The sequence below is a fragment of the Pelodiscus sinensis genome, chromosome 6, assembly GCF_052426305.1.
Source record: "Pelodiscus sinensis isolate ZL-2025 chromosome 6, ASM5242630v1, whole genome shotgun sequence".
NCBI classification, from domain to species: Eukaryota; Metazoa; Chordata; order Testudines; family Trionychidae; genus Pelodiscus; species Pelodiscus sinensis.
Window position 1 is genome coordinate 81,858,057 of NC_143057.1, and position 24,526 is coordinate 81,882,582.

Genomic DNA, 24,526 nt, shown 5'->3' on the forward strand with positions numbered 1-24,526 from the left:
TTTCAGTAAATTACTGTGCATCTCACTTCTGTTTACTGCAGCATATGACTATCTTTTACATTAAAACCATAATAACCATGAGATACTGAAATATCATAGACTGTTAAAATATTGATAGCCCGCAATTTTCTATATTTTAACCACCTGGCTCGTAAATGAGGTAGTTATGTAAATTCTGTACCTTAAGCAGATGAAGTTTTCCTCCTGAACTTCTTGTACAAATTAAAAAATGTTTTGTAAATAAGAAGCATTGTCTTTCTCCTTCTTTTTTCAAAGACAATGATCCCAGGCGAACTTTACTAAGTTTCCCCCTCTCAACTGAAGGGACTTGAATAAGAGAACCTGGTGATTACAAAAGTGAAGAATATGCTGTAATTATAAAACTATTGAATAAGCGATGCACCCAGAGTTAACGCAACAGATAATCTATTCTGTACTATATACAAAAAGCATTTATGCAACTTATTAACTCCCATAGGAGTGCAGATACTTTGCTCTTAGAACAGATAGCAGTTATTTTTTTAACCCTCTAGATCGGTTTTCACCCTCTAGACCAAATTCAGGAAAGTTGTATATCTTTACACAAACAATAATTGCAACCCAATTTTTCTTTACTCGCATGAGAGCCACATTCAGCCAAATATAGCTTGCAGTCATGCTTGTGCTCCTGTAAGGGAGAATTCTTGGAAAATGTCATGGGTAGTTTAAGTTATATATCATGTGTCACTTGGTCAGATAATGGAGATTAGGTGGCAATGCAGCACAATTTGCACTAATTTTGGCATTTAATAGCTCTGCAGAGTAATTTACACATCTAGGAGATGGAAGGAGGGAGGGTTAGGTTGCAGTCAAAGGTGACTAGTGACTGCTGTGGAAGGGGATGGGAAGGCAGAATGAGGGCACCTAGCTTCAGCAATTAAAATCTAGGGGGCATATGACCCTTCTAGAGGAGCAGTGACCTCGCATGCCTCCTCACACATCTATGCTTACAGCTGAAAAAACAAATCACAGAAGAACGTAAATAAGGCTGGCTTCTTCTCTGTTAGTTTACTCTGCACAATTCTCAGCCTTCTCCAGCCAAACCAAAGCTTACTGTATGCAGAAACAAATGTCACTGAATTCAGTGGAGAATGTACTATTACACCAATATCTGAATTAGATCACCACATAATTCCACGTTGATGAAAATTACATTATTATGATGCTAACACCATCTTTAATCTATTTTCTGACCAACTTTCACCAGATACCCAACTTATACCACCATTTGTGATCTTTATGGGGTCATATATTTTGTTATGGGGCAAATGAGCATTTCCTATGTATATCTGAGAGCAGTATCTAATCCAAAGTATATACACATTTTCTGAAAGGAACTTTGAAAGCTTATCTCCTTAGTTAATGAATGTTAGCTTAAAATGTTACATTACACTGGAAGGAAAATCTTCCTGTTCAATCTTCATGTATAAAATGCTAAATTAATAAACAACATATAAATGGAAAACAAATTTTTTATTGAGAAAGCAATGTCTAGTTTACATAAAATTTAGCTGAACACTTACCTTCTCCAAAAATACATTTTAAATTAACTTTAGACATAATATATAAAAAAGCTTCTATAAACAAGCAGAGTCAAATAAATACTGGTAACGACAATTAGAACAGAACTGCATTGACTAATGCCCATTTTATGTTTAAACTAGAGGAGCAAAATTCTCATCACTGCAAAAAGAATTGAATAATTTCAACTTTCTGAAGTTTTGCAGAACATTTTTTTGATTCATGGAACATTTTGCCAATTCACCTAGAACTGTGAGTAAAAATGTTATGGTTTTATTTTCAGACAAAACTGCCTGTCGAGCTGAAAAGCTATTAAAATCACTAGCTTTGTATATTGAATTGTGACACTTACTCACTGACATCTCCCACTATCACCTTCCAAAATACAATGCAAGGCCTCACTTGAACTTTAAAAATTCTGAAACAATTTTCCATCCCAGAACTTCCATCATGGTTTGTTTGTTTTTTAGCTCTTGAAATTCAAATTAAAATTTAATAGTAGTATCCATCTTATCCGTATTCTGCCTGGGGCAGAAGCAACTACATTATGGTTAACAATTTTTGTATTTACTCTCAGAGGCCTTGGGGGGAAAGCCTATTCTCGCTTACAGACAACCCCCTAACCTGAAACGAATTCTTTCCGGTAACCATGCCACACAACCACATCATAAGCATCCAGGAACCCAGCCCTGAAATCAGCTGCGGTGCCAACTCTGCCCACATAGCTATACAAGCAAATTCATCACTGGAGCCAACAACATAAGCTATAAAATCAGAAAGAAGATCATTTAACTGCACATTCAGTAATTTGATCTATGCCATCAAATGCCAGCAATGCCCCACTGCTATATATATTGGACAAACTGGACAGTCCCTATGGGAAAGAATCAATGGACACAAATCAGATATACATAAATCAAACCTACAGAAACCTGTTGGGGAACACTTCAATCTACCAAATCACTCTTTAAAAGATCTTCAAGTGGCTGTCCTGTCACAAACCAATTCTTCTAGCCAAATACACAGAGATGTGTCAGAATTAGAATTCATCCACAAATTCAATTCTCACTCTGATGGCCTCCTTAATCGAGAAAATGGATGACTGGGTCATTATCAGCCTAACATTCAATGAAGGTGCCAACAGCTCTTTGCCTCTGTAGAGTCTTGAGTTAGTACCCTTCCTCTCTAATTACTATCCTATTATCTTTATCTGCTTCTTTTAACTATCCTATCTTTAGGTGTTTATAGGTTACCAGTTCTACCAATTTGGTTTTCCCTTTGATAATTTCATACTCTCTGCTCCTTGTTTCCCACCCCCTTCCTTTTTTTTTCCTTCCTCCCCTCTTCCTTCTCCCCTATTTATTTTGGGTCTGCACTCCCTAAACTCAAAACTCCGGTCATCTGAAGAAGTGGGCTGTGCCCACAAAAGCTCATGATACTACCTACATATTTTGCTAGTCTATAATGGTGCTACCAGACCACTTGTTACTTTTTGTGTTATCACTTTGCTTAAAGAAGTATTAATATTCACCAAGGGGGTTAGAAATACTTTTTTTTTCTGAGGATACGGTTAAATAATTTGAATAGTACAGTATTGAATAATGTCATGATGGGTGGAAAAGCATGTGTTAATGCCAAGTTGTGTTCCTATAGTAATATGAAATAGTATTGCTTAAGAAACCAACATAATGAACAGGTAATATGTCACATGAATTAAAACATTGTGTTAACTTACTTTGCTGGATTAAATAAACAGCCTAATATCAATCACATGTTGAATCAGTTTACCAGCACATACTCTGTTGCTCTCATCCTGCAAAGAGGCCATTGTACATTTCTTTTGGGGTTTTCTATTTGGTGAACTATTAACAAAAGGAGCTAGGCATCTGCTTTCCACACATCCCACCAAAGATTTCCTTTTAAGGGGGGAAAAACCCAAAAACATATATTGGGACATCTCCCTATTGTAATAAGACAGGCTACTTTTGGAACACTCATTATCCTAAATTAATTCAGTGACATGCTTCAATAGAATTTCAGATCAATATTGAGTATTTTTACCAGAAATACTTGAAAGTTGTTTGATATTGCCAAACTATTCATTTTAATAACATAGCCGCAAATCAGGAAAGATGAAGTCATATTTTTCTTTTTTAAAAGAGATTTTATGTCTTCATACTGTTTCCTGATTTACGAATGCAATTCTGCTTTCTCCTGCTCTGGAAGATTCTAGACAGTTGGGATGGTGATTGGCTCTCAAACAAAGAACCTGAGCTCTGCATGACAAACAATGGGCGCTGAAATAATGCATATTGGGTCCCAATAGGTACTCAAGTCTATGGCAAATAATAGTTATAATAGCAAGGAAGAGGAAGAGGAAAGCAAAGGAAGAGAAACTAGTTTTTCAGCCTCCCATACCTACCCACAATTTCAATCAGAATGTCATTACCATACTTTAGTGAATATAACCCACAGGTTATGCAAAGTTTTACATATCCCCACCCCCCCACACACACACCTCCTGTAGGCTATACTTGTCCGTGTGTAATACAGGTTTTTTTTTTTACTGAAAGGAAGACAAGACTGACGCTTACTTGAGAAAAGCAGCATATTTTAATTTAATAATAGAGGCAGTAATATTAAAATTCATTAAAATACATTAAAATGCATTATTTTGCTGTGCAAGTAAAAGAATAAAAACAATTTAAAAAAAGCTGTCTCCGCATTTTCATTCACTCTGATTTCTAGAATCAACGCCAGCAGCATACTCCTCACCGTCTGAGTTCTCAAAACCATCAAAACTCTCATCATAGTCACTGTCTTTAAAAACATCCATAAAATCCACAGCCAAAGCTAGGTGGTTCACAGAGTATTTTCTCCCTGTGGCTCTGTTTCCATTGTCCTTTGCAAATGCCACTACACACAACTTAAAATTGGCTGTGTAGGATTTGCACTTAGGCATGTTTAAAAGATTTAAAAAGTTTTAAAAGTTTAAAATACAAGTTAAAACCACTGAAGGAATAAATTAATGGAAAAGCGGTGTGGTTCAAAGGGGTTATATACCAGCGATAAGGGTTGTAGCCTACTTAGTGCTCGGCATTATCACCTGTGGCTCATTAACACTTGATTACAAGTGCTTTGTATTAACATTACCCGTGGATCATCTCCCACGGGCTATATATGTGCGCGGGGTATACAAGACTTTTTTTACTTAATCAAGGAAAACCACGCGTTATACACAGGTGCGGGTAATACTTGTAGACCCACATAGATCAAAGAAGATAGAAAAAATGGGAGACAAAGGGAATGCAAGAAAAGGTGCCAGGTTAGAACCAGTGGAGGTCAGAGAACACATACAGTATTATACCAGCAGAATCCATGTAAGTTTCCCTCATGCTTGCCTACCAATGTATTCTGCATTGACCTCGAGGAAACACTTCTACAGGTTTAGAAGCTAGCTTATTCTCCAGACCCATTCAGTCCATGGTCTCTCTGCCAACAAAGACCCAATTAGTGTCAATGGTTACAGGCCAACTTTGTGACATGGACAGCAGAAAATCAAAGAAATGGGAAGGGGTTGTTTTTGTTTCGACAATTAATTTCTGATCTCTTCTACCATGCAATATGATGCACAGTGGATGATTTTACAAGATACACAACAATATAGATTTTCAGATCTGAGATCTGAAACTAGTCTTTTGATAAGTTTCATTGGTTTACTTTAAAAAAAAGATAGGTTCTATTAAATTTTTAAAGGCACGTGAAAATAAATATACTAAGACTTCTTCACATGGTAGTTTTATTATACTTACTTTTTATTGACAAATTTCTAGGCATACAAACAAAACAAGCAATTATTAATGAAACAGATGAAATAATTCAAATAAATACACCAAAATATTGCAAGTACACTAAAATAGAACATAGTTTATACAGTATAATTAATTTACACAATACTCAGACTAGTGTCGGTCAAGGAAGTTTGTGTCTTGCAACTGTTTTTGGCACTAGATATAACGAAAGATATAACTTCTTGTCCAATATATTTTGTTGAATAATTTTCTTGCAAACACTTTGCTAAATTTACATACATGGTATTTTAGAGCAACAGGGATGGCAAGACAGGACCTTTCATTTAATTAGCTTCTATTGGTAAGAAAGGCAAGCTTTTGAGCTTACAGAGAGCTCTTCTTCTGTCAGACTTGGAGCTTTTCTTTCTCACCAACAGAAGTTGATCCAGTAAAAGATTTTACTTTACCCAACCTGGTGTCTAATATCCTGGGAACAACAGCATACTCAATTATGCCAAACATTGAAATCTAATCATGAAAAATCCTTCCAAAACCTACACAGATTTCAGAGTGAATGTGGTAGTAAGAATCTTGATGTTATTATCCCTTGATGCTACTGTTCCCATCTTCTTGGTAAGGCCACATATTATAAAGACTTTAAACATTAGATTTCCAGAATTTTACTAAATGTGTGTGCAGACGTGCCTATACATGCACGTGCATGTGCACACGCTCACTCACACACACACACTCACACATACACACACACACAACATTCAAAGGTCTTATATGCTTTTTCATAGCTGACCATTTTAGTTCTAACACATTTAATATGAGTCCATATTTCAGGCCACTGATCTTAATGTTAAATGCACTTAAATTGTATTCTTAAGCCTCCCTGAATATCATTTTTTCGACTACTAAGAAGTTTATGCACATGAAAAGCTATAAATCCTACACTACGGATTTCTAGGTCAGCATAAATATCTGCTTGTTTGGTGCTAATGATTCAGAGATAGCCACTTACAAATATTTCCTTATTTAACAAATAAGTTTCATTTATCAATTTTTCTCTAGTTTCTTTTAATATTATTGGCTTAACATAAGATCCACTCTTCTGAAAAATAAAATGTAATTTTTTTCAGTAAAAGGTGCCATATTAAAGTTTTATTTTCATTACAATGATGTGGACTTTTATCATTAAGTCCATCACTACTATTTATGAACTTCAAAGGAAACTCTTTTAAAAACTATTAATACAAAGGTTGCAGTGTTTTCCTCTATCTCGTGTTACAAACTACTACATACTAGTGAATTTGACTCTTATGCAGTATGCTGATCTTCACAGTTTCTTTTTGCAGGAATGTTTCTGCCACTTATGCTGAGCTTTTACTAGAGTTCTTGAAACAAAATGCTTTTTTCTCGTGAACACAAATACATATATAATGTTGTCATGCTCTAATACCTCATGAATTCAAATACATATACAATGTTGTCATGCTCTAATATCTGATTTCAGCCGCTTGTCAGTGAAATATCCATCTGGTAGCAAAGGTTATCAAGTAGTTAAATTATAGCATTTTGACCTGTTCCTGAAGCACAAATGAAAAATGGGAACAACAGACAGCTGTTTTCATTCTTCACAATCTCTCCACCATTTGACAAAGCTTCAAGTACTTCTAGCTTCTCTTGTGTTTTTGTCTGAATGTTGGCATCATCTGAGATTGCAACATCAATTGGCCAGACGGACCTGTTCTCCGTGGAGCTGTAGATAATTTCTGGTCCATTGAAGATGATAGTCCAGTCTGTATGTACGCTACTTTCCCATGGGTGCTTTACTATTATTGTGCTGCTGTTTTTCATGGCCCCTGAAAAAAACAGCACAGAAGTGGGGCTCAACTGTAACCCAAAGCTATTTGTCATAGGGGCAACCTGTCACTTATTGTATGTGGACATCAGCCTTGTGATGTTGGGCACCAGCAGTGTCATCTTCCCAATGATGCCAACATTATAAAAAAACAGTAGAATTACATTTCTCGTTACAATACATGTACACACAGACATATTTAAAAACAAGCCTTACCTTGACGTATAAACGTTTGGCTGGTATCTAATAATATATCACAGCCTTCTACTATCATTCGTTCTATGGCTAAATTTTTCCGGATATTTTCTGTGTCACTCACTTCATCATGCATCACCCTGTCAGGCACAATGAAAAAAAGAGGATTTTTAATCCCATGAAAAGTATTTTGCAGTATTCATATATATTGCTATCAAAGTAAATGTAAAAATAGTTAGCCTCCCCAAGAATTCTCCAGAAGAACTATTATACGTCAGTTTTTAATACAACCTGCTGGTCAACACAAGGTAGTAATAAAAATAGCTGTTAAAAAGAAAAACAAGGTTTATAATCCTTGCTTCAACCTCCTATTCATTCATGATTTCATTCCAGTCTAAGTACTCTACTTTTACTACTTCTGAAACTGCTCTCACCAAAGTTTTGAATGACTTGCGTGTTGGCCAAGTCTCATTAATGCTACCTATCTGAACTTTCTGAAGCTGCTAAGGCCATCTTTTTTGCACAGCAGATTTGGACACCATCCTACTGGAGGCAGGCGATTGGCCCTCTTTATCTATTCAATTTAGATTGTTTGTCCATGATTTCAAGGTCTTCCATAACTCTGCTCCAATTTGTATCTTAGATCTGCTCTCATGGGCCATCTTGCAGCCTTTACTTATTCTAACAATACCAGATGTGATACCTTGTTTCCTCCTCCTATGCCTCTCTCTATATCTCTTCTCTACGCATTAAGGTTCCAGTTCAGGACTGCGTGTTTAAATGCACTGCTGAACAGTGATGCTTTATTGAATTGTAAATCACCATCCTCTGAGCATCCAAATTTTTTGTGAACACATCCACACACTTTTGAACCTCTGCAAAGCCCACAAACAGCAATCGTTATTTAGCTTTGCCTTGGTAAAAAAGAGTCAAATTTTAACATAAAAAATTTAAAAGTATTAAATAATTGTTTCTATATTTCAGAACTTTCCTTTCAAGCTTACTATATACAAGGGACAGAATCTTACCTTGAAAGTTCTTCTAGTTTAGATTTAGCAAATTCTAGGCTCTTTCTTTCCACGTGTTCATGGGGTGTATGAGCCAGGAGTTCATGAAGAGTTATAATATATCTAGGAATCTTAAACAAATGAAATACAGTATCAACATTTTTATTATAAGCAATAATACCAACTGATCTCTAAATTTCTAGCAGATTAGTCACTCACTGACAATATCCATGTCCCTGCTCAGTTAGAATTTTTGCTACAAATTCAAGATGGGCTGCTAAGTACAAGAAAAATCCTCAAAAAATATCACAAATTGGTCAAGTCTATTTTTTATTAATTTCCAATAGTCTGAGTGCCTTTACAAATGTTCTAGTGTAGCTGTCTTATGTCAGGTATGATTTTTTCAGTTTGAAGAAATTAAGATTCCCTGAGGTTACCAGTTCTATTAATAATGTTTAGGGTCTTACTGAATTCACAACTGTGAAATACATAGAAATAGGGCTATTGGGAGGTTACAGCATTGCCACTTTTGTGTCTGTGCTGCCTTCAGCGTTAGAGAGTACTGTACTGACTGGGTACCAAGCACTGAAGGCCAAGCTAATATCACCAGCATTACAGAGGTAAGAGTGGCATGGTATAGGAGGTTGTTATTTCTGAGAGGAGAGCATGAATGGCCTTTCATGTGGGCAACTAGCCACGGTGCCAGGCTCAGGATGGGGGTGCTGTGGTCAATCCCCCATAGACACATGGCCAGCTCTAAGCCCCTTTAATTTCTGAGCACAAGGATGGGGAGCCCTGGTTGGAGGGCTCCAGCTGCTAGGCTTAGCCAGGCGATGAAAGGACAGGACTTCCATTTCCTGAGCACAGGCTGCTTCTGGGACAGGGTCAAACCCACCTCCACCAGCAGAGCAGAAGTGAATATGGCAATACCATACCAGGCCATCCTCACTTCTGCACTGATGCTGGTGGCAGAGCTGCCCTCAGAGATGGGTGACTGGAGAATGGCAGCTGAAAATGAAACCAATTTAAAGTGTTTCAAAAATGGAGGCACTCAAAATTCCTAGTCACTTTTACCTTCCTTTCACATCGGTTAAAAATCCTAGCCAAAGGGGTTGCGAATCTGCATAACATATATGAATAAGGTAATCAATGATTAAGATAATAACATCAATAAGAAATCAGTAATTAAGATACCATCCCCTTTTTGGATCTCTACAGGTGCTAATGAAAGTAAACCCTTCACTCAGATATGGCTATTAAATAGTATTGTTTATACAAATGTCAGTATTTTCCTTCTCTCCCCCCCCCCCCCATTCATTTTGGTTCTGCACATCCTAAATTCAAAACTCTGGTCATCTGAAGAAGTGGGCTGTACCCACGAAAGCTCATGATACATCTACATGTTTTGTTAATCTATAAAGTGCTACCAGACAATTTGTAGTATTTTTATATTCAGCATTTATCTGGAGGAAACACTTAGATGAGTTGAGAAGCCAGCTCATTCTCCAACCCCATTTTTATATCAGGAACACTTTCATTTGCAAAAATTACATAAATGAAGAAAGAATTTTAATAATTAAGTAAATAATTATGCCAAATGTATTTGCTGCAAAGCAACTAGGGTGATAATCTATAAAACCTTGCAAACAAATGAAAATAATTCATCCAATTAAACCATGACATGTTATCAGAAGTACAATACACTTTTTCAAATTATTAGGAAAGATTCTTCACCAGACTTAGCAGAAGTTGATCTCTGAAGAGCAGAGGAGTTTGTCAGGGAGTTAAAATCTGCTCCTTGATTATCTACCTGGTCCCACCATTAACTCAGATTATACAAGACTTGCGGCTGCTCTAAATTGCAGCAGCTGGAGTGTGGCTCCCTATAGACTGCTTCATGCTGTTGGAGCACATCAAGTTAGAGGATCTGCTTCTTTGTTTTTATTTAGGCACAATTCCTCCCCCCACATTCCTCTTTCTGGAACCTGTGCAGTTTTGAGACTATGATTCCACATGCAAACAATATCAGAATAATAATGAGATAAACAAATGACTAAATTCATTTTCATTCAATTGTTATGAAGCAATTAGTTACCTTCAACTGATATTAATTATTGCAACACTAAATTATGAAAATTAATTTTACAAATGAACAATCACGAACATGTAGAGTGACTACCTGAAACATAGGGTAAGTAAGGAATGTTTCCAGCATTCGCCCCTCGCAAGCTGGGTTGGCTTCATATTGCTTCAAGAGTTTGTCAAAATCTCTGTTTTGCTTACAGTTTGCAAGTACTTGAAGACTGTATTGATGATTCCGAACAAATTCTTGATAAATGTTCAGCATTGGCAGCAAAATATCAAATAAGTCGGCTAGAAAAAAAAAAGATCAAGATAACCCTTTTTTCTGGATATCCATATCTTACACACACACAAAAGAGTTGGCTCTACAGAGGTGGCATTATGATCAGCTCCATTTTCATTATTACTGGAGAGTCACATAAATTTTGTCCCTCTCTTGAAAAAGCATAACCATCCTGATTATACAGTAGCTTCCAAATGACAATGGAAAGTTCAGGTACTGTGCTGAGGTGAGACAAGTCTTTAGGCAGAGGCTGATCCCAAGGAAGTCCTCCAATAGACTGACCTCAAAAGGAGCCCTCATGCCTCTGAGGTGGCCTGTTATTCCCCACAAAAATACTGATAAATTGACAATTTTCCTCCATCCATAATAACCATATACAAATATGTGTATATCATTAGTTATGTAAATGTGCAGTATATAAAAGGGATAATCTAATTTTTAAAAGTCACCCAATGGTAAAAAGTGACATGAAAATCTCAGTCTGATTACAGATAATAGTAACTTACCTAAAATTAAAGTGGGCCAATTACTTATCCTTGCTTTTAATCCTTGATGAAATATTTCATGAAGAAACATTATAGTTTCACTGAAAAAGAAGTATTGAAAGAATAAGAAAATTCAAACCTTATTTTCTAATTTCACTACAAAAATAATTTCCTATTAGTATATTTTGCACTTTGTGCACTCACAATATTATGGAAATCAACATTTGCATCAATATGTTGCTTTCATTTTTAGTCTTTAACAACTAAAAATTCAACTTTTTTTTTAATGTATAGTAACATCTTTATAAAACACTTATAGCAGATTACATGGATATGTATTCCAAATGTTTAGCTATTTGATTAAAATTGCTTATTAAATCACAACTTCCACATACTTTATTAAGCATGTGTACCTAATGCAGCAGTATTTTGGACAAAGCATTATGTTAACTTAAACACAGCAGTAAGACACAGAAACATATTCAGCTTTATTCTAGTTTTTCAGGCTTGCATTGCACCAGCGTACCTTACTGTTTTTTATTTCAGTGTGGGCTTTAAAATTGAACATCTTGTGAGATTAATGACAATATAACTTACTGGAGTTATTTATGCAATAGTGCATTTGGATCTTGAAAAGAAATCTCACAGGGCACATAAACAAAACTGCTCATAATTATGATTTCCTTCTCTGAGTTCAGCTGTTTGACTTGCAGACATTAGGAAGGAAACACGCAGAACAAGGAAATCAGCATGAAAGATCAAACAGTATGGCCCATGCATGTTTCAAAGGCCCCAGAACGACACTTGGTTCTCTGAATTAACAAAGCCAGAAAGCTAAGTTACTAATTAAACAATAGTTGGAATACTATGCAGTAAGCATTGACTGTACAACTCCAAGTTTGAAATGGTTGGGGCATTCTCATTCACTCCAATAAATGCCTTACAAGCCTCCAAAATTGTGTTTATAATGAGAAGCATACACCTAACCCCACTCCTCATTCAGTCTGACCAGTTGTCCATTTTTCATTCACTTGCCATTATATTATCTGTGTGCTATAGTATCAAGCTATTTGGCACAAAGAATAATTCTGACTTGCAGGGAAAGTTGATCTGGAGGGACAGACAAGTGAGAAAGAGGTTCTTTAGGCAGGACAAAATAAAATAACAAAATTCAGCAACTCATCCTTAAGATGTACCAGGACCATCTGAGTTCATTAAGCCCTGTCTTGTCTGAGACACAGACATAGAGGAAGAAAGGAAGGAAAAGTTTTTTCCCCAGTGCACAGGAACTGCATTGTGAAGTTGTGCTTTCCCTATTGCAGCAGAGGAAAAAGCAGAATGTGGGTCTACAGAGAGGTCAAACAGGTATAATTTAAAACAGGGGGAAACAGATCATACTCTAACTTACAACCCAGACAATAGTGTTTATTTAAATGAGGTTGTGTAACCCACAAACCTAGGCTACTGGCATGATCTTGTGCAAAAACTCTTTAGCGCAAGAGTTCTTGCGTTAAAGTAGTTGTGCAAGAGAGCGTCTACACTGGGCATGTGCTTTTGCGCAAGAGCATCCATGCCACTGTAGACACTCTCTTGCGCAAGAAAGCTCTGATGGCCATTTTAACCATAGGACTTTCTTGCGCAAGAAATTCATATTGCCTGGCTACACTGGCCTCTTGCCCAAGAACAGTTTGCGCAAAAGGGCTTATTCCTGAGCGGGAGCATCATAGTTCTTGTGCAAGAAGCCCTGATTTCATACAGCAGAGCATCAGTTTACTTGCACAAGAACACACGGCCAGTGTAGACAGGCAGCAAGTTTGCGCAAGAGCAGCCCCTTTGGCGCAAGACTGCACCAGTGTAGACACAGTCATAGTGTGGTTACTGAGCAATGCAAGTAGTACCTAGACCACAGCAACAGTTAAGATCAAGAGACCTCTACAGCATGAGCTGAGAGCCAGCTGGCTTTTAGCTCAGAGGGTAGAGGCTCCTATGCTCAGCTCCAGAAGCCCCAGGTTCAAATCCACCCGGTGGCGGTTACAGTTGCACAGGGTAAAAGTCAAAACAAAATGTCCTCCAACTTTACTACTGTAAAATTGATGCACAGTGAGAAGTGGACAAAAATCAAATACCTGTTGAGAAAAATGCTACTAACATCATCGTGATTAATAGGTGGTTTCTTTGAACTTGCAGCCATTCTTAAGGGCCTGAGGAAGCAGTTTACAAGAACGTAAAGTTGATGCACATATTCAGATTCAGCCTCAACCATGTTAAAAACTATCTGGTTTCTCTTTCTCATGCTTTCCGCATGTGGAGAACAAATATAATCTTGGACAATTGTCTTCCATTTTCTTCTGCATAACCAGCCTCGCATAAAGCTCTGAACCTAAAATTGATCAAACACAGAAGAACAAGAAGAGTAATGAGAAGCACTTTCAAAAAGTTACCATAAAACAAAAGACATTAAGACAGTTTTTCATCATGGTAAGAGATGTTTGTATTACATTTATCTTCATTTTGAAATATGCGAATATGCTATGCATACTCCGTTGTTAATTTCAAGGCCTAGCATTTTCTAATCATTTATTGCTCTATAATTGCCATGTGTGACAGGCTGGATCACAGGCGTTCCTGTGGGATTAACACCCACTTTGCTGGTCATGCCACTTAGCCCACAAACTTCCTCTGGGGTGCCCCATCTCCCTCTCCGGTTGGACCAGAAGCTTTGGTCTCCACCAGCCAAGGCACAGAGTTGGAGTAATAGCCCCCCAGCAAAGCAACACAGACTTTGAATTAGCTCAGCTCTGGGAGGGCTCAGTTATAAAGTCACTGACAGCACCCAAGAACACATCCCCCAAAAGAAGACAAAAACCCCAAATAAATCAAGCTTTCTCTGTGCATAACTTTTATACAGAGTAAGACAGATTTATTTGTGGTTTTAGTCCTCTTTAGGATTGTGTTCTCTGGGGTGCTATCCATGACCGGTATTCCAGATGAGGGAAAACAAAGCCATTCCCTGGTCATTGACTTGATCACCCAGCCATTAAATTCCTAAAGTATAAATAATGGCTTTTACTAGAATACCCAGACTAATAAAACAGGTTCTTGCTTAATATTTCTAACTTCACAGACAAGAAAGAGACATGCACACAAATAGGATATACAGATTCAACAGATTAGAACTTTTAAAATGACATATCATAGGATGTACTTCACATAAAGCATCTTTTAGTTATGCATGCTCATATTCATAAGCCAATTTTCACAAAGCATGGGAGAGCTGTGATGCCATGCATGTACATTTTAAAGAGATCCATTTATTAGAAAAAACATCTATAGCTGTTCAGTAAAATTTGGAAATAGAAAGTAGACTGGAGAAATATAGCACATATATACTAGTACAGCAGTGGGCAATAATTTTTAATGGGAGACCATGCCAAGATTTTAGTAAGTGATCAAGTGTCACACTTCTATGGAGGGTGTGAGGGGTCTGGGACAGTGGGTGGTGTGTAGAGGGAAGTTTGGGATAGAGAACTGGGGTGCAGGAGAGGGTTTTGGATCAGAGAGGGAGTTTGTGTGAAGGAGGGGGTTATGATCAGGGGCAGGAGTTTGGGGTCCAGGGGCCAGGAGGTACAGGAGAGGATTCTGGCCTGGGGAGGGGTATAGGAGGAAGTGTAGGATCTGGGAGGGAGTTGTGACCTGGATGAGGTAGGGAAAGGGGATACAGAAGGCTTGAGGGGTGACCGGAGAAATGGGAGGAGAGAGGAGATGGGGTGCCTGAAGGCAGGCTCTTGCTGGGAGGCACTTATCCACTTATCTAGGCAGCTCCCAGCCAGCAGCCCTGCAGAAACCTGAGAAAGGCTCCATTCCTGTCTGCTGGGCTGGCTGCTCCACGTGGCTCTAATCCAGCACAAGGAGAGGGGAATGAGGGAGGAGACTTTGCTCGCTGTCCCTGCCTCCAGCAAAATTTCATAGCACGTTTTGGGAGTGGGACAACGCGTGAAGACTCCCAATCCCTCACCAGCATGCATGGAGAGCCAGCTTTTAAAATGGCAGCTAATGTGTAGTAAGGGTGCTGGTGAAGTGGCCATAGGCTAGATCTGGTAGCTTGGTGGGCCGGATGTGGCCTGCCAATTACCTCTTGCCCACCCTGAACTAGTACCTTTGAAAATAAGCCCTGGTACCATTATCCTTGTATATGTTATTCCCACCCACCATTTCCCCCCTTGTTTTCTGCTGTTTCAATCTCTCTTTGGTCAGTTTTCATCTTGTTATTTGCCTAACTGGTACTGAAGCTTCCCATGGAAGAGAACAAGGGGCAGTTTTTGATCTTGCAACTCTGGTATAACTCTAGCAAGTTATATAAATAACTAAAGCCTGCTACTACAGACCTAGCCTGCCTACACTACTACCAGAGAAAAATACAGTGTTTTGTTTCTGTGAGACATGGAAATCATCACTCAACGCAGCAAAAACCCAAGCTAAAAGTGGATTTGAGTTAGCAAGAGAAAATATAATTCTGGCCATTTAGTTCCTGTCCTGACCCCAATATGCAATTACTCCTTCTTCTAAAGGAAATCTAAAACCTCACATGGGAACATGTTAGTTTCAATAAATGCATTTAAATATAAACCAAATGTAACACATCTCTCAAGACATATATTTACTGAACAACTGTATGACCTTACTATAGAAAAGCAGTAGGCTCTCTATAAGGAAACCTAGCTAGTCTTAAGTACAAAGGCCTGTTGATTTAGCAAGAGAAACCCAGATATGGCATAGACACAAAAAATGACTCCAGGCCTCCTCCTTCAGACAGGCTGAGTGAAAACGCGAGTACAGAGTCACACCACAATAGATATATCATTAAATAGGGTACGGTAAGAACATGAAACACACATTTTCAAAATATAACTTAACATTTGTGTGGTTATCTGTAAAATTTTGCATATGCAACTCCCAAAGGAAATTTCTGGAGCACAGATACCTGCATGCATAAGTAATGATACTAAAAATTCCTCCTGCACTTGTTGCATGTGCTAACTTTGCAAGGTCCAAATAAAGCCTGGGTGTAGGCCCTTTTGAATGCTTGTCTACAGCGTTCTGAAGATATTACAAATCAAAAAGACCATGCTGAAAGTCTACTGTTTTCTACATTTCTAAAGTGTATTACATGCAGTAATGAGATATAAACTGCTCTATTTTTACTATCTAGCAACCTTCTTCAAAAACTGCACAAATGGGGTATGTCTACACTACAAAGTTAATTTGAAATAACAGCAGTTATTTCTAATTAACTTTAATAGCATCTATACAGGCAAACCGCTATTTCGAAATAAATTCGAAATAGTGGAGCCCTTATTTCAAATTTGGTAAACCTCATTCTACAAGGAGTAATGCCAAATTCAAAATAGCTATTTCGAATTAAGTGCTGTGTAGACACTTAATTCGAAATAGGGGGCCTCCAGCCCTTCCCAGAGAGCCCTAGCAGCCACTCTGGGCACAACCAGGAAAGCTTACTCTCCTCTCCCTCAGCCCCGGAGCCATTAAAGGGGTATACCCTGGCCACAGTGCCTGTGCCAGCTCCAAACCTGCCAGCCCAGACCCAGCAGTGGGCACCAGGGCCCCTGACCCAGTGGCCCCAAAACATGAGCCAGCAAGCCACTGGCAGCCAGCCCTCCACCACTCCCCAGGAGCAATCTGCCAGCTCCCAGGAACCTGACAGGGGCTGGAGAAGGCAGACGCCTTCCTGGTCCAGGGTGGAGATCATGGACCTTATTCAGGTTTCGGGGGGATGCCCCCAACTTCCGTGATCTCAGCTCTAGATGGAGGAATATGGCCGTCTATGGTAGGATAGCTGCCAGCCTGGCCACCAAAGGCCACATACGAACCCAGGAGCAGGTTTGCATGAAAGTCAGGTTGGTCCGGTGAGACCCCCCAACCCTGAGCCCTGAGCTTCCCCTCTCCCTTCTTCCCCTTGCTTCCCCCTTCCAGCTCCCTCCTCCCAGGTTTCCCCTTCTCCTCTCCCACCCTCTCTCTTCCCCTCTCCCACCTCCTTCTCCCAGCTCCCCAGAGGTCCATCCTCCCCTCCCCCCCAGGTTGGTTCAATAAACCCAGTTTCTATTTTTGAACATACGTTTCTTTTATTTGACATCAGGAAGGGGGGGCTAGGGTTGGGTAAGTGGAAGGACGTGAGGGAGGAATGGGGCACGAGCCCCCAGTGGGGAGGACCAGGGAGGCTCTGAGGGATGGACGCTCTCCCTTGGGGCCTCCTGGATCCTGACAGCCCCCCGATGGACACCCGGATTTCAGCCTGCAGCAAGTGCAGCCGGTATGATGGCAACGACACCACGAGATACACAGGCGTGCCCAGGGGCAGCTCTGGCTCCATGTGGCTTAGTGCTGTGGTGTCCCGAGTGCGGGCACTCAGGGCACTCCAAGACAGGACTACTTTTCTGTCCCTCATTGAGGTAGACAAGCAAGCAGGAAACCTTGAGAACTGTCTGTCCAGGGTGGGTGTAGGGTCCCTTTAAGCACGGAGCTCAGTTTGCCTCAGGCAGCAGCCCCACACACTAAGTCCCAACCTGATGCCCTGCCGGCCCTGGTTCTGGCCAGCCTTAACTTCAGTTCAGGGTCCACTCAGTGTGGATGCGCTATTTCAAAACAGCAAAACGCTATTTCGAAATAGTTTGTGTATAGATGCGTTATTTCGAATTAGCTTATTTCCAATTAACTATTTTGAATTAAGTTAATTCCAATAGTGCTGTAGTGTAGACATACCCATGGTGACTAACGTAGTCACATATTTCTTCACCAACAAGGAAATAGCCCAGGATAGTCCAAATGTTCCTAACCACTTCATAGTTATAACAATATTAGATCTATGTAACTAGTTTGTGACAAATATGAACATATACATAGCAAATAAAATGAAGTATATTTGCAACTGGATATTCTGCTTTCTTACCACTGAAATGTTAAAAAGCTGCTGAGACTAAGCTAGTCCAGATACAGATAGGTGGAATGCTCAGGTCCACATTTGGGTGCAGCACACAAAGAAACAATTAAAGCAAAACTAATCAGATAGTAAAATACACACAGATACATGTTTCTCTATCTTTCCTTTTCAAGCAGGATACATGACAACTTACCTTTTTAATTTTTTTTATATCTGGATCCTCATCTTCCTGGTTGCCTTGATAAGGCCTCATTCGTTCCTTAGTTTTATTGAGAGCTACAATCTGACAAAAACAATAAAAACATAAATGTTTTCTTCAATATTTTAGAAATGTTCAGTTACAATATCTAATATATAGGACTTTGTTCTCTCTCAAGGAACTTCTAGGAGCCTCTTTCAGTTGCATTATGTTCTTCTGTGTGAGGAGGAAACAGCTCTCTCTGGAAATGAACAGTGGTGTGCCTGATGAAGCCACAGGGTACATAAATAGCATGAAGATGTGCTTCCTCCTCCAGAGGCTGAGTACTTCTTCCAGACTCTGTCACCTTGAGAATATAAAGACGCTGAATACGCTAAATAATCACTAAGTAATTAGCTTTAAAAAGAAAATTCTGCCCCAGTGTTTTTATTGAGCCTATAGAGTATTTCCTCACTGATCAACATAGATTGCAAGGAATATGGACATTATGCAACAGAGGTAACAAAGTAATCAAAATATACCAATTCACCGACACTCTAGTAATGTTAATTTTTGCAAATACCTCAGATTTAAGTCTTTCAATTTCTGTGTCTTGATCTTCAAGCTGATGTCTAAGCTGATTGGCTGCAATCTTTTCTGTCTCTACAATTTGAACTAGATGAATGTACTTCTGCATTAAGACCTCCCTCTCAATCAGAATGTCTGAATAACTAGGGAGAAAAATGTTAATTAGTAAATAAGACAAATACTGACTTGTGTATCTTTTTGCATAATATTGACAAATTAAACCTAACTTGTGTGATTAATAAAAAAAACCTTATAATATTCTGTTCCTTTTGCTTAATATATCATTTATTGTTTAATCATAAAGCAGCCAAACCTTGAATGTGTAATTATATTTTAATATTCTGTATTTTTACATAGTGTAAAATTCAGTATCATCATTACTGCAGGTTTCTGTTAGCCCAATCACAGAGAGAGGTAATCTCAGAGTCATTTATATGAGCTCTTTATATTCAGGACTAGCCCAGGAACTTTATACATTTTTTTCATTTAATCTTTGTTTTCATATTCTGCTTATCGGTATTTCAAATTCATTCCAGAACTATTTTTATCCATCTATACCTATCGCTCTGGCAACATGCCCTTACTCAGAGGATTTTCTCCCATATTTATGGTAGTTAAAAACCAAAACCAAATTATTTTTAATATTTTATTCTTTAAAAAGTTTGAGAGATCAACAGAGTATTTTTAAAAACTAATCCAGAAATTATGCCATGATTGTTTTTTCTTTAACTCCTTTGTTGTAGTTTATTCCTGCTCCATATTACTTTCTGTCAAGAGATTTCATCTCTAAGCCTAACCGTATGTTGTGATGAGAACCGTTACAGGCATTACCACACTCATTTTCTGGATTAAAAAAAAAATGGTTATGGTGTCATGTTTTCAAATGAGTTCTTCCTACACAAGCTCTTCACATGACTGTTTTTTTATGTGATTCAACCTCACTTAAATAGGGATGTGCAGAAAGCTGGATTCTGTAAGATGTTGTACACTACGGCCTTGATCCAGCAAAGTACTTAGGCTTGGTGTACACTTGAAAGATAAATCGGCATAGTTATATCAGTCAGAATGTGGAGAAAAACCCATACATCTGGCCAACATAACTATCATTACAAAAACCCTAGTGTAGATATAGCTAAGCCAACAGAAGAGTGCTACCTTTGACATTACCACCTGTGCTTAGGGATATGGTATTCTTCCAGCAACAGAAATGTCCTACTGTTGGTGTAGCAGGCTGTCTGTACGTGACTATGCCAACACAGGTATATCTTTAGATGTGTGGTTGGCTTTCAATACATGAATAGTCCCACTGAAGTCTGAGAGCACTCATATGTTTAAAGTAAAGGACTTGCTTAAGCATTTTGCCAGCACATCGTCAGACTGCACAAGTGAGCACCAAATCTTTAGTATGTGCTTTTATATTTGAAGAATTTATTTCTGTCTAAAACTCACTCAAAATGCTGAACACCGTGTGTCTATGCAGCACCCTGACCTCGAATAAGCTACGCAATTTGAGCTATGCAAATTGAGTAACTTATTTCGAGTTAATTTTGAAATAAAGCACTGTTCCGAAATGTCCCTTAACTGTTGTGGAATGAGGATTATAGGGACATTGGAATAAGGCACCGGTTATTTCAAAATCTATTTTGAAATAACAGGCTGCTTGAATAGACACGGAATAGCTATATTTCAGTATCTCAAAATAGCTCCACAGTGTAGACATAGCCTAACTTCCTTCTGCTCTTTCATCAAGGGTTTATATAGAAAGGGCAATACCAAGCTATTCTGACTAAATATATTTTTAATTTTTAAACTTCTTATTTTGCAACAATCTTTAATAAAGAATAATTTTCTTAGTTTATTTTGACTTAAAAAGAAAAATATGCATATTTCTGACTTTATTCTTTTTGTATATATACTAATTGTCAATTCAATTAATTATAATGAGTCACAAACTGGAAGGGTCAATTCTGATGATGACTATTATATTGCTGACATGGAAAACAAGCTCAGACTGAAATTAATTGGAGGGCTATCATAAAAAAAAAACACATTTTTTCTGGATTATGAAAAGGATTTAAAATATGGACACTCCCCTCTACAGTGTTTATTTTCTTCATTTAATTATTGTCAGATTAATAATACCATACCCCAATAATTAAATTTAATATATGGATCAGTATATTGTATTTGTGGGGAAATCAATTAGGAAACATCCTAGATATTATTAGTAGAATCAAAAAGAGATACAAGAATTACAAATAATAACTATTAAGGTATCAGTTTTCAATAATTTTATTTTGCACTCTAGAGTCCATCTTCTTCTTGTCAATGTGAAAGCTGACCTTCATATTAAGCTGCAATCCTCATCTCTCTCACCCAGGCCCTTTCTGAGGGAAGGTGGATAGAAAGTTGTAATATAGTCAGGTCTACAAGGCTTCCATTTTTTGCACACTGGAAAGTGTTTTGGATTTAAATTTTAGGACAGGGATTTTATTTATTAAAATATATTTATTATGTAATTATAATTTACTCTCCCCATTTTTATGCCTAAATTAAATTACCTTCTTTTTTTGAGAGAGGGTATTTAGATTTAAAATCTCTGCCATCTTCTTAAAAACAAAAAGTGGAATTTAGAATAAATTAAGGGGCAGGTTCCATACCTAGCTTGGTGGATAGCTTCTACCCATTCATCTCCATCACTTTCTTCTTCACAACGGAGCTCCAATGGCTTCTGCCCTTCATGGCCAAATATAACAGTAAAGAAGTACTGCAAATTTTAAGAAGGAAAAAAGTTGTTTTAAAAATGCCGCTAAGTAAAACACAGGCATAACATAGAATATAATATTGTAAAGTCTAACAAAGCCCGAAATATTACACACTGCTAAGAGTTCATTTTAAACTGATGAAAGTTTAGTCTATATTCTTAATTTTCTTTCTTGTGTATTGATTGGTATAGCATCTTTTATGATACTTAGGATAATTCATTATTCAAAAGCTTCCAAATAGAAGAAGCTGCAATTTTTTTAGCAGCTGCAATACTTGGGTACAGTAAAGTAGCTAAAGGATGGCATGTTTGTAGATCATACTTTGCAATTTTTTTTTTTTTACCGTAGGTCAATTTATTTTATTTTTCTCAAATGCTACTTCAGGAAAGACCACTCCTGTGAGTATGAATGGCAGTTGAAAACAATTTTCAAACCAAGTACTATCAAATAAACCTTCAAAGTTTCTCTACATGTATAATAATACGCAAGGGACACAAAGTGTAGTTTATGCCTTCAGTGTTCTGACAGAACAAAAAAAGAATCCTGTTTTCCCTTTCAGTAACCGCCGTGCCCCCATCTCCCCTGCCCTCTAGTTTTCACTCATAGGACTGAAGTGATTTAAAATTCTATTGAGGGATGTTCCATCTTTGTAATGAAGTCCTATTCACACAAGAAGAGCCATTTACTTTGATAGCACTTCTCTTATGAGTAAAGCAAGTCAAAGTAGGCCCTGAGTGTGTTTCATAGGAAGCAGAATCTTAGGAGTTTTCTTATTAACATTAGAATAGCTAGTGGAGTAATAGGTACAAGCAGAGATGGCATTTTAGTAGGACCAGAAAAAAAAAAAAACTAGTAATTTCTATATATTCAAAATCATACCTTAAAAGATACCACACTAAGGATTCACTGTCTTGCATTCCTTTCCAACCCAAACTCTTAGTGAAGTCGATGGGAATTGTAAATGAAGGACTACAGGACAGGGCACTGAGCAATTAGCTGTTACAAAATGATTCTTCTCAGGTAGGTGCAAAGTATGAGAAGAGAAAATGTTCTTCTAACTAAACATACCTACATCTGCATCTGTTAGTTTTTGGAGTCTTAACTGTGAACTCCAAGGTCATTCTAATCAGCAGAGATATCTAACTCAGCTTCCTGTTGCTCCACCAGCCATTGTTACAAATAGTAACCCTGCAGTGATGTCAACATACATTTTTACTTTGTGTGCCAAGTTCATAGCTTAGCTGCAGTGACACTACAAGAACCCATTTGAGGAAAGTACATTTTCAGAGTTAAAGGTTGTTTTATAACAGAAAGATCAAGAAATGAAGCAAGATGAAGAGACAATCAAAAATATATAGACAGACAATATCTAAAATCACATTTAGAAAGAATTTGTCAAGCCAATGTTTAAATCTAATTTCTAATTGCAAATTGGAAGGAAAGGTTGTCTATGAAATACTTTCACTCTTAAAATTATTCATTTGAAGAAAAATATTGATAATTATTAAAATAAGATGTATTAATTATGAGTCGGTAGATGCCGCTTCTTATGAGCAATGAGTATACTACAAAGTAGACCCTATGAAGAAGACTATATATACTTATTACATTCAATTGACTTTATGCTAGTGCACATACTGCTATATTTGATTTCATTTTAATGAACATCATTTTAATGAACATGCCATCTGACCATAGATAGATAGATAGATAGATAGATAGATAGATAGATAGATAGATAGATAGATAGATAGATAGATAGATAGATAGATAGATAGACAGACAGACAGACAGACAGATATAAAGGAAGCTACTCCTTTCAGATTAAACTTTAAATTCCTAAATCCTATATAAATGATGTTTCATAGAGAAGACTTTGCGCACAGAAATTAGCAACAGGCAAGTAAACCAACATAGAAACAAGCTAAAGTAAAACATTCACATTCAATGGACTGCACAATGAAAGTCAAGGCTCATAGCTATTGAATTTTCAGAGATACATCATTCTCTGAAAAAGGTCAATAAATCATTTAAAGGACAATCCTATAAAACCATGCTTACCACTTAAATGCGAGTACCATGTAGGTTAAGAAACATTGAATGAGTTGTGGAAGGACCCACTTAAAAGACCATTAGATAAGAATCTTTTTTATGACACAACGTAGTTAAAAATAATCTTTAAAAGCCAGAAAACAATTCCACTAACAACATAAAGGTTTAACTATTTATTTCATATTGTATACAGAATTACTAGGCTGTGAGATGTACATGTATTTTTAAATCACTCTGCCCAGTATGTCTTTATGTCTTTTTAGTTTTTACCATGTTTTATAAAGATGGAAAAATCAAATAAAGCAAAAATAAATATATACTTCTATATACATTTTAATATACTCTCTAGGTGTAATTGAAGTAGGAGGTAGAGAGGAGAGTTGATTTCACAGCCCTCTGTATATTTTCTTATATAAAGTCAGACAAGCCAGCCTTCACTCAAACAAAACTTGTAGCGATTTCAATGGAAATTTTGTCTTGGGATTTGGATATTATAGAAAGCATTTTGTTACTATGGTAATGATTGCCTACTCAGACTGAGAAAATTCCAGATTAGAGATTTGATTCAGTTCCTTCTGAAGTGAACGTTAAATTCCCATTGACTTTAACTGGAGCAAGACTGAGCTCTTGGTGGGCATGGCTGGCAGATTTTTGGAAATGATAAAAGATTCACCTGCTTTTTTAGAAAGTTGTGGGCATATATATTCCTCACCAAAACCAT

General features: G+C 37.6%; 1 protein-coding gene across 2 annotated transcripts in view; it reads right to left on the reverse strand.

The window, feature by feature from the left end:
* Positions 1–24,526, reverse strand: part of RASGRF2 (Ras protein specific guanine nucleotide releasing factor 2) — a 203,959-nt gene that overhangs the window by 113,937 nt on the left and 65,496 nt on the right. For both annotated transcript variants that reach the window (XM_075932213.2, XM_075932212.2), the window contains exons 2-10: positions 21,649–21,755; positions 18,984–19,131; positions 18,416–18,505; positions 13,397–13,650; positions 11,292–11,371; positions 10,600–10,793; positions 8,442–8,551; positions 7,435–7,553; positions 182–342 (exon numbers count right to left, since the gene is read on the reverse strand). In XM_075932213.2, the coding sequence (XP_075788328.1) occupies positions 182–342; positions 7,435–7,553; positions 8,442–8,551; positions 10,600–10,793; positions 11,292–11,371; positions 13,397–13,650; positions 18,416–18,505; positions 18,984–19,131; positions 21,649–21,755 (1,263 nt within the window). The remainder of the gene's footprint in view (positions 1–181; positions 343–7,434; positions 7,554–8,441; positions 8,552–10,599; positions 10,794–11,291; positions 11,372–13,396; positions 13,651–18,415; positions 18,506–18,983; positions 19,132–21,648; positions 21,756–24,526) is intronic.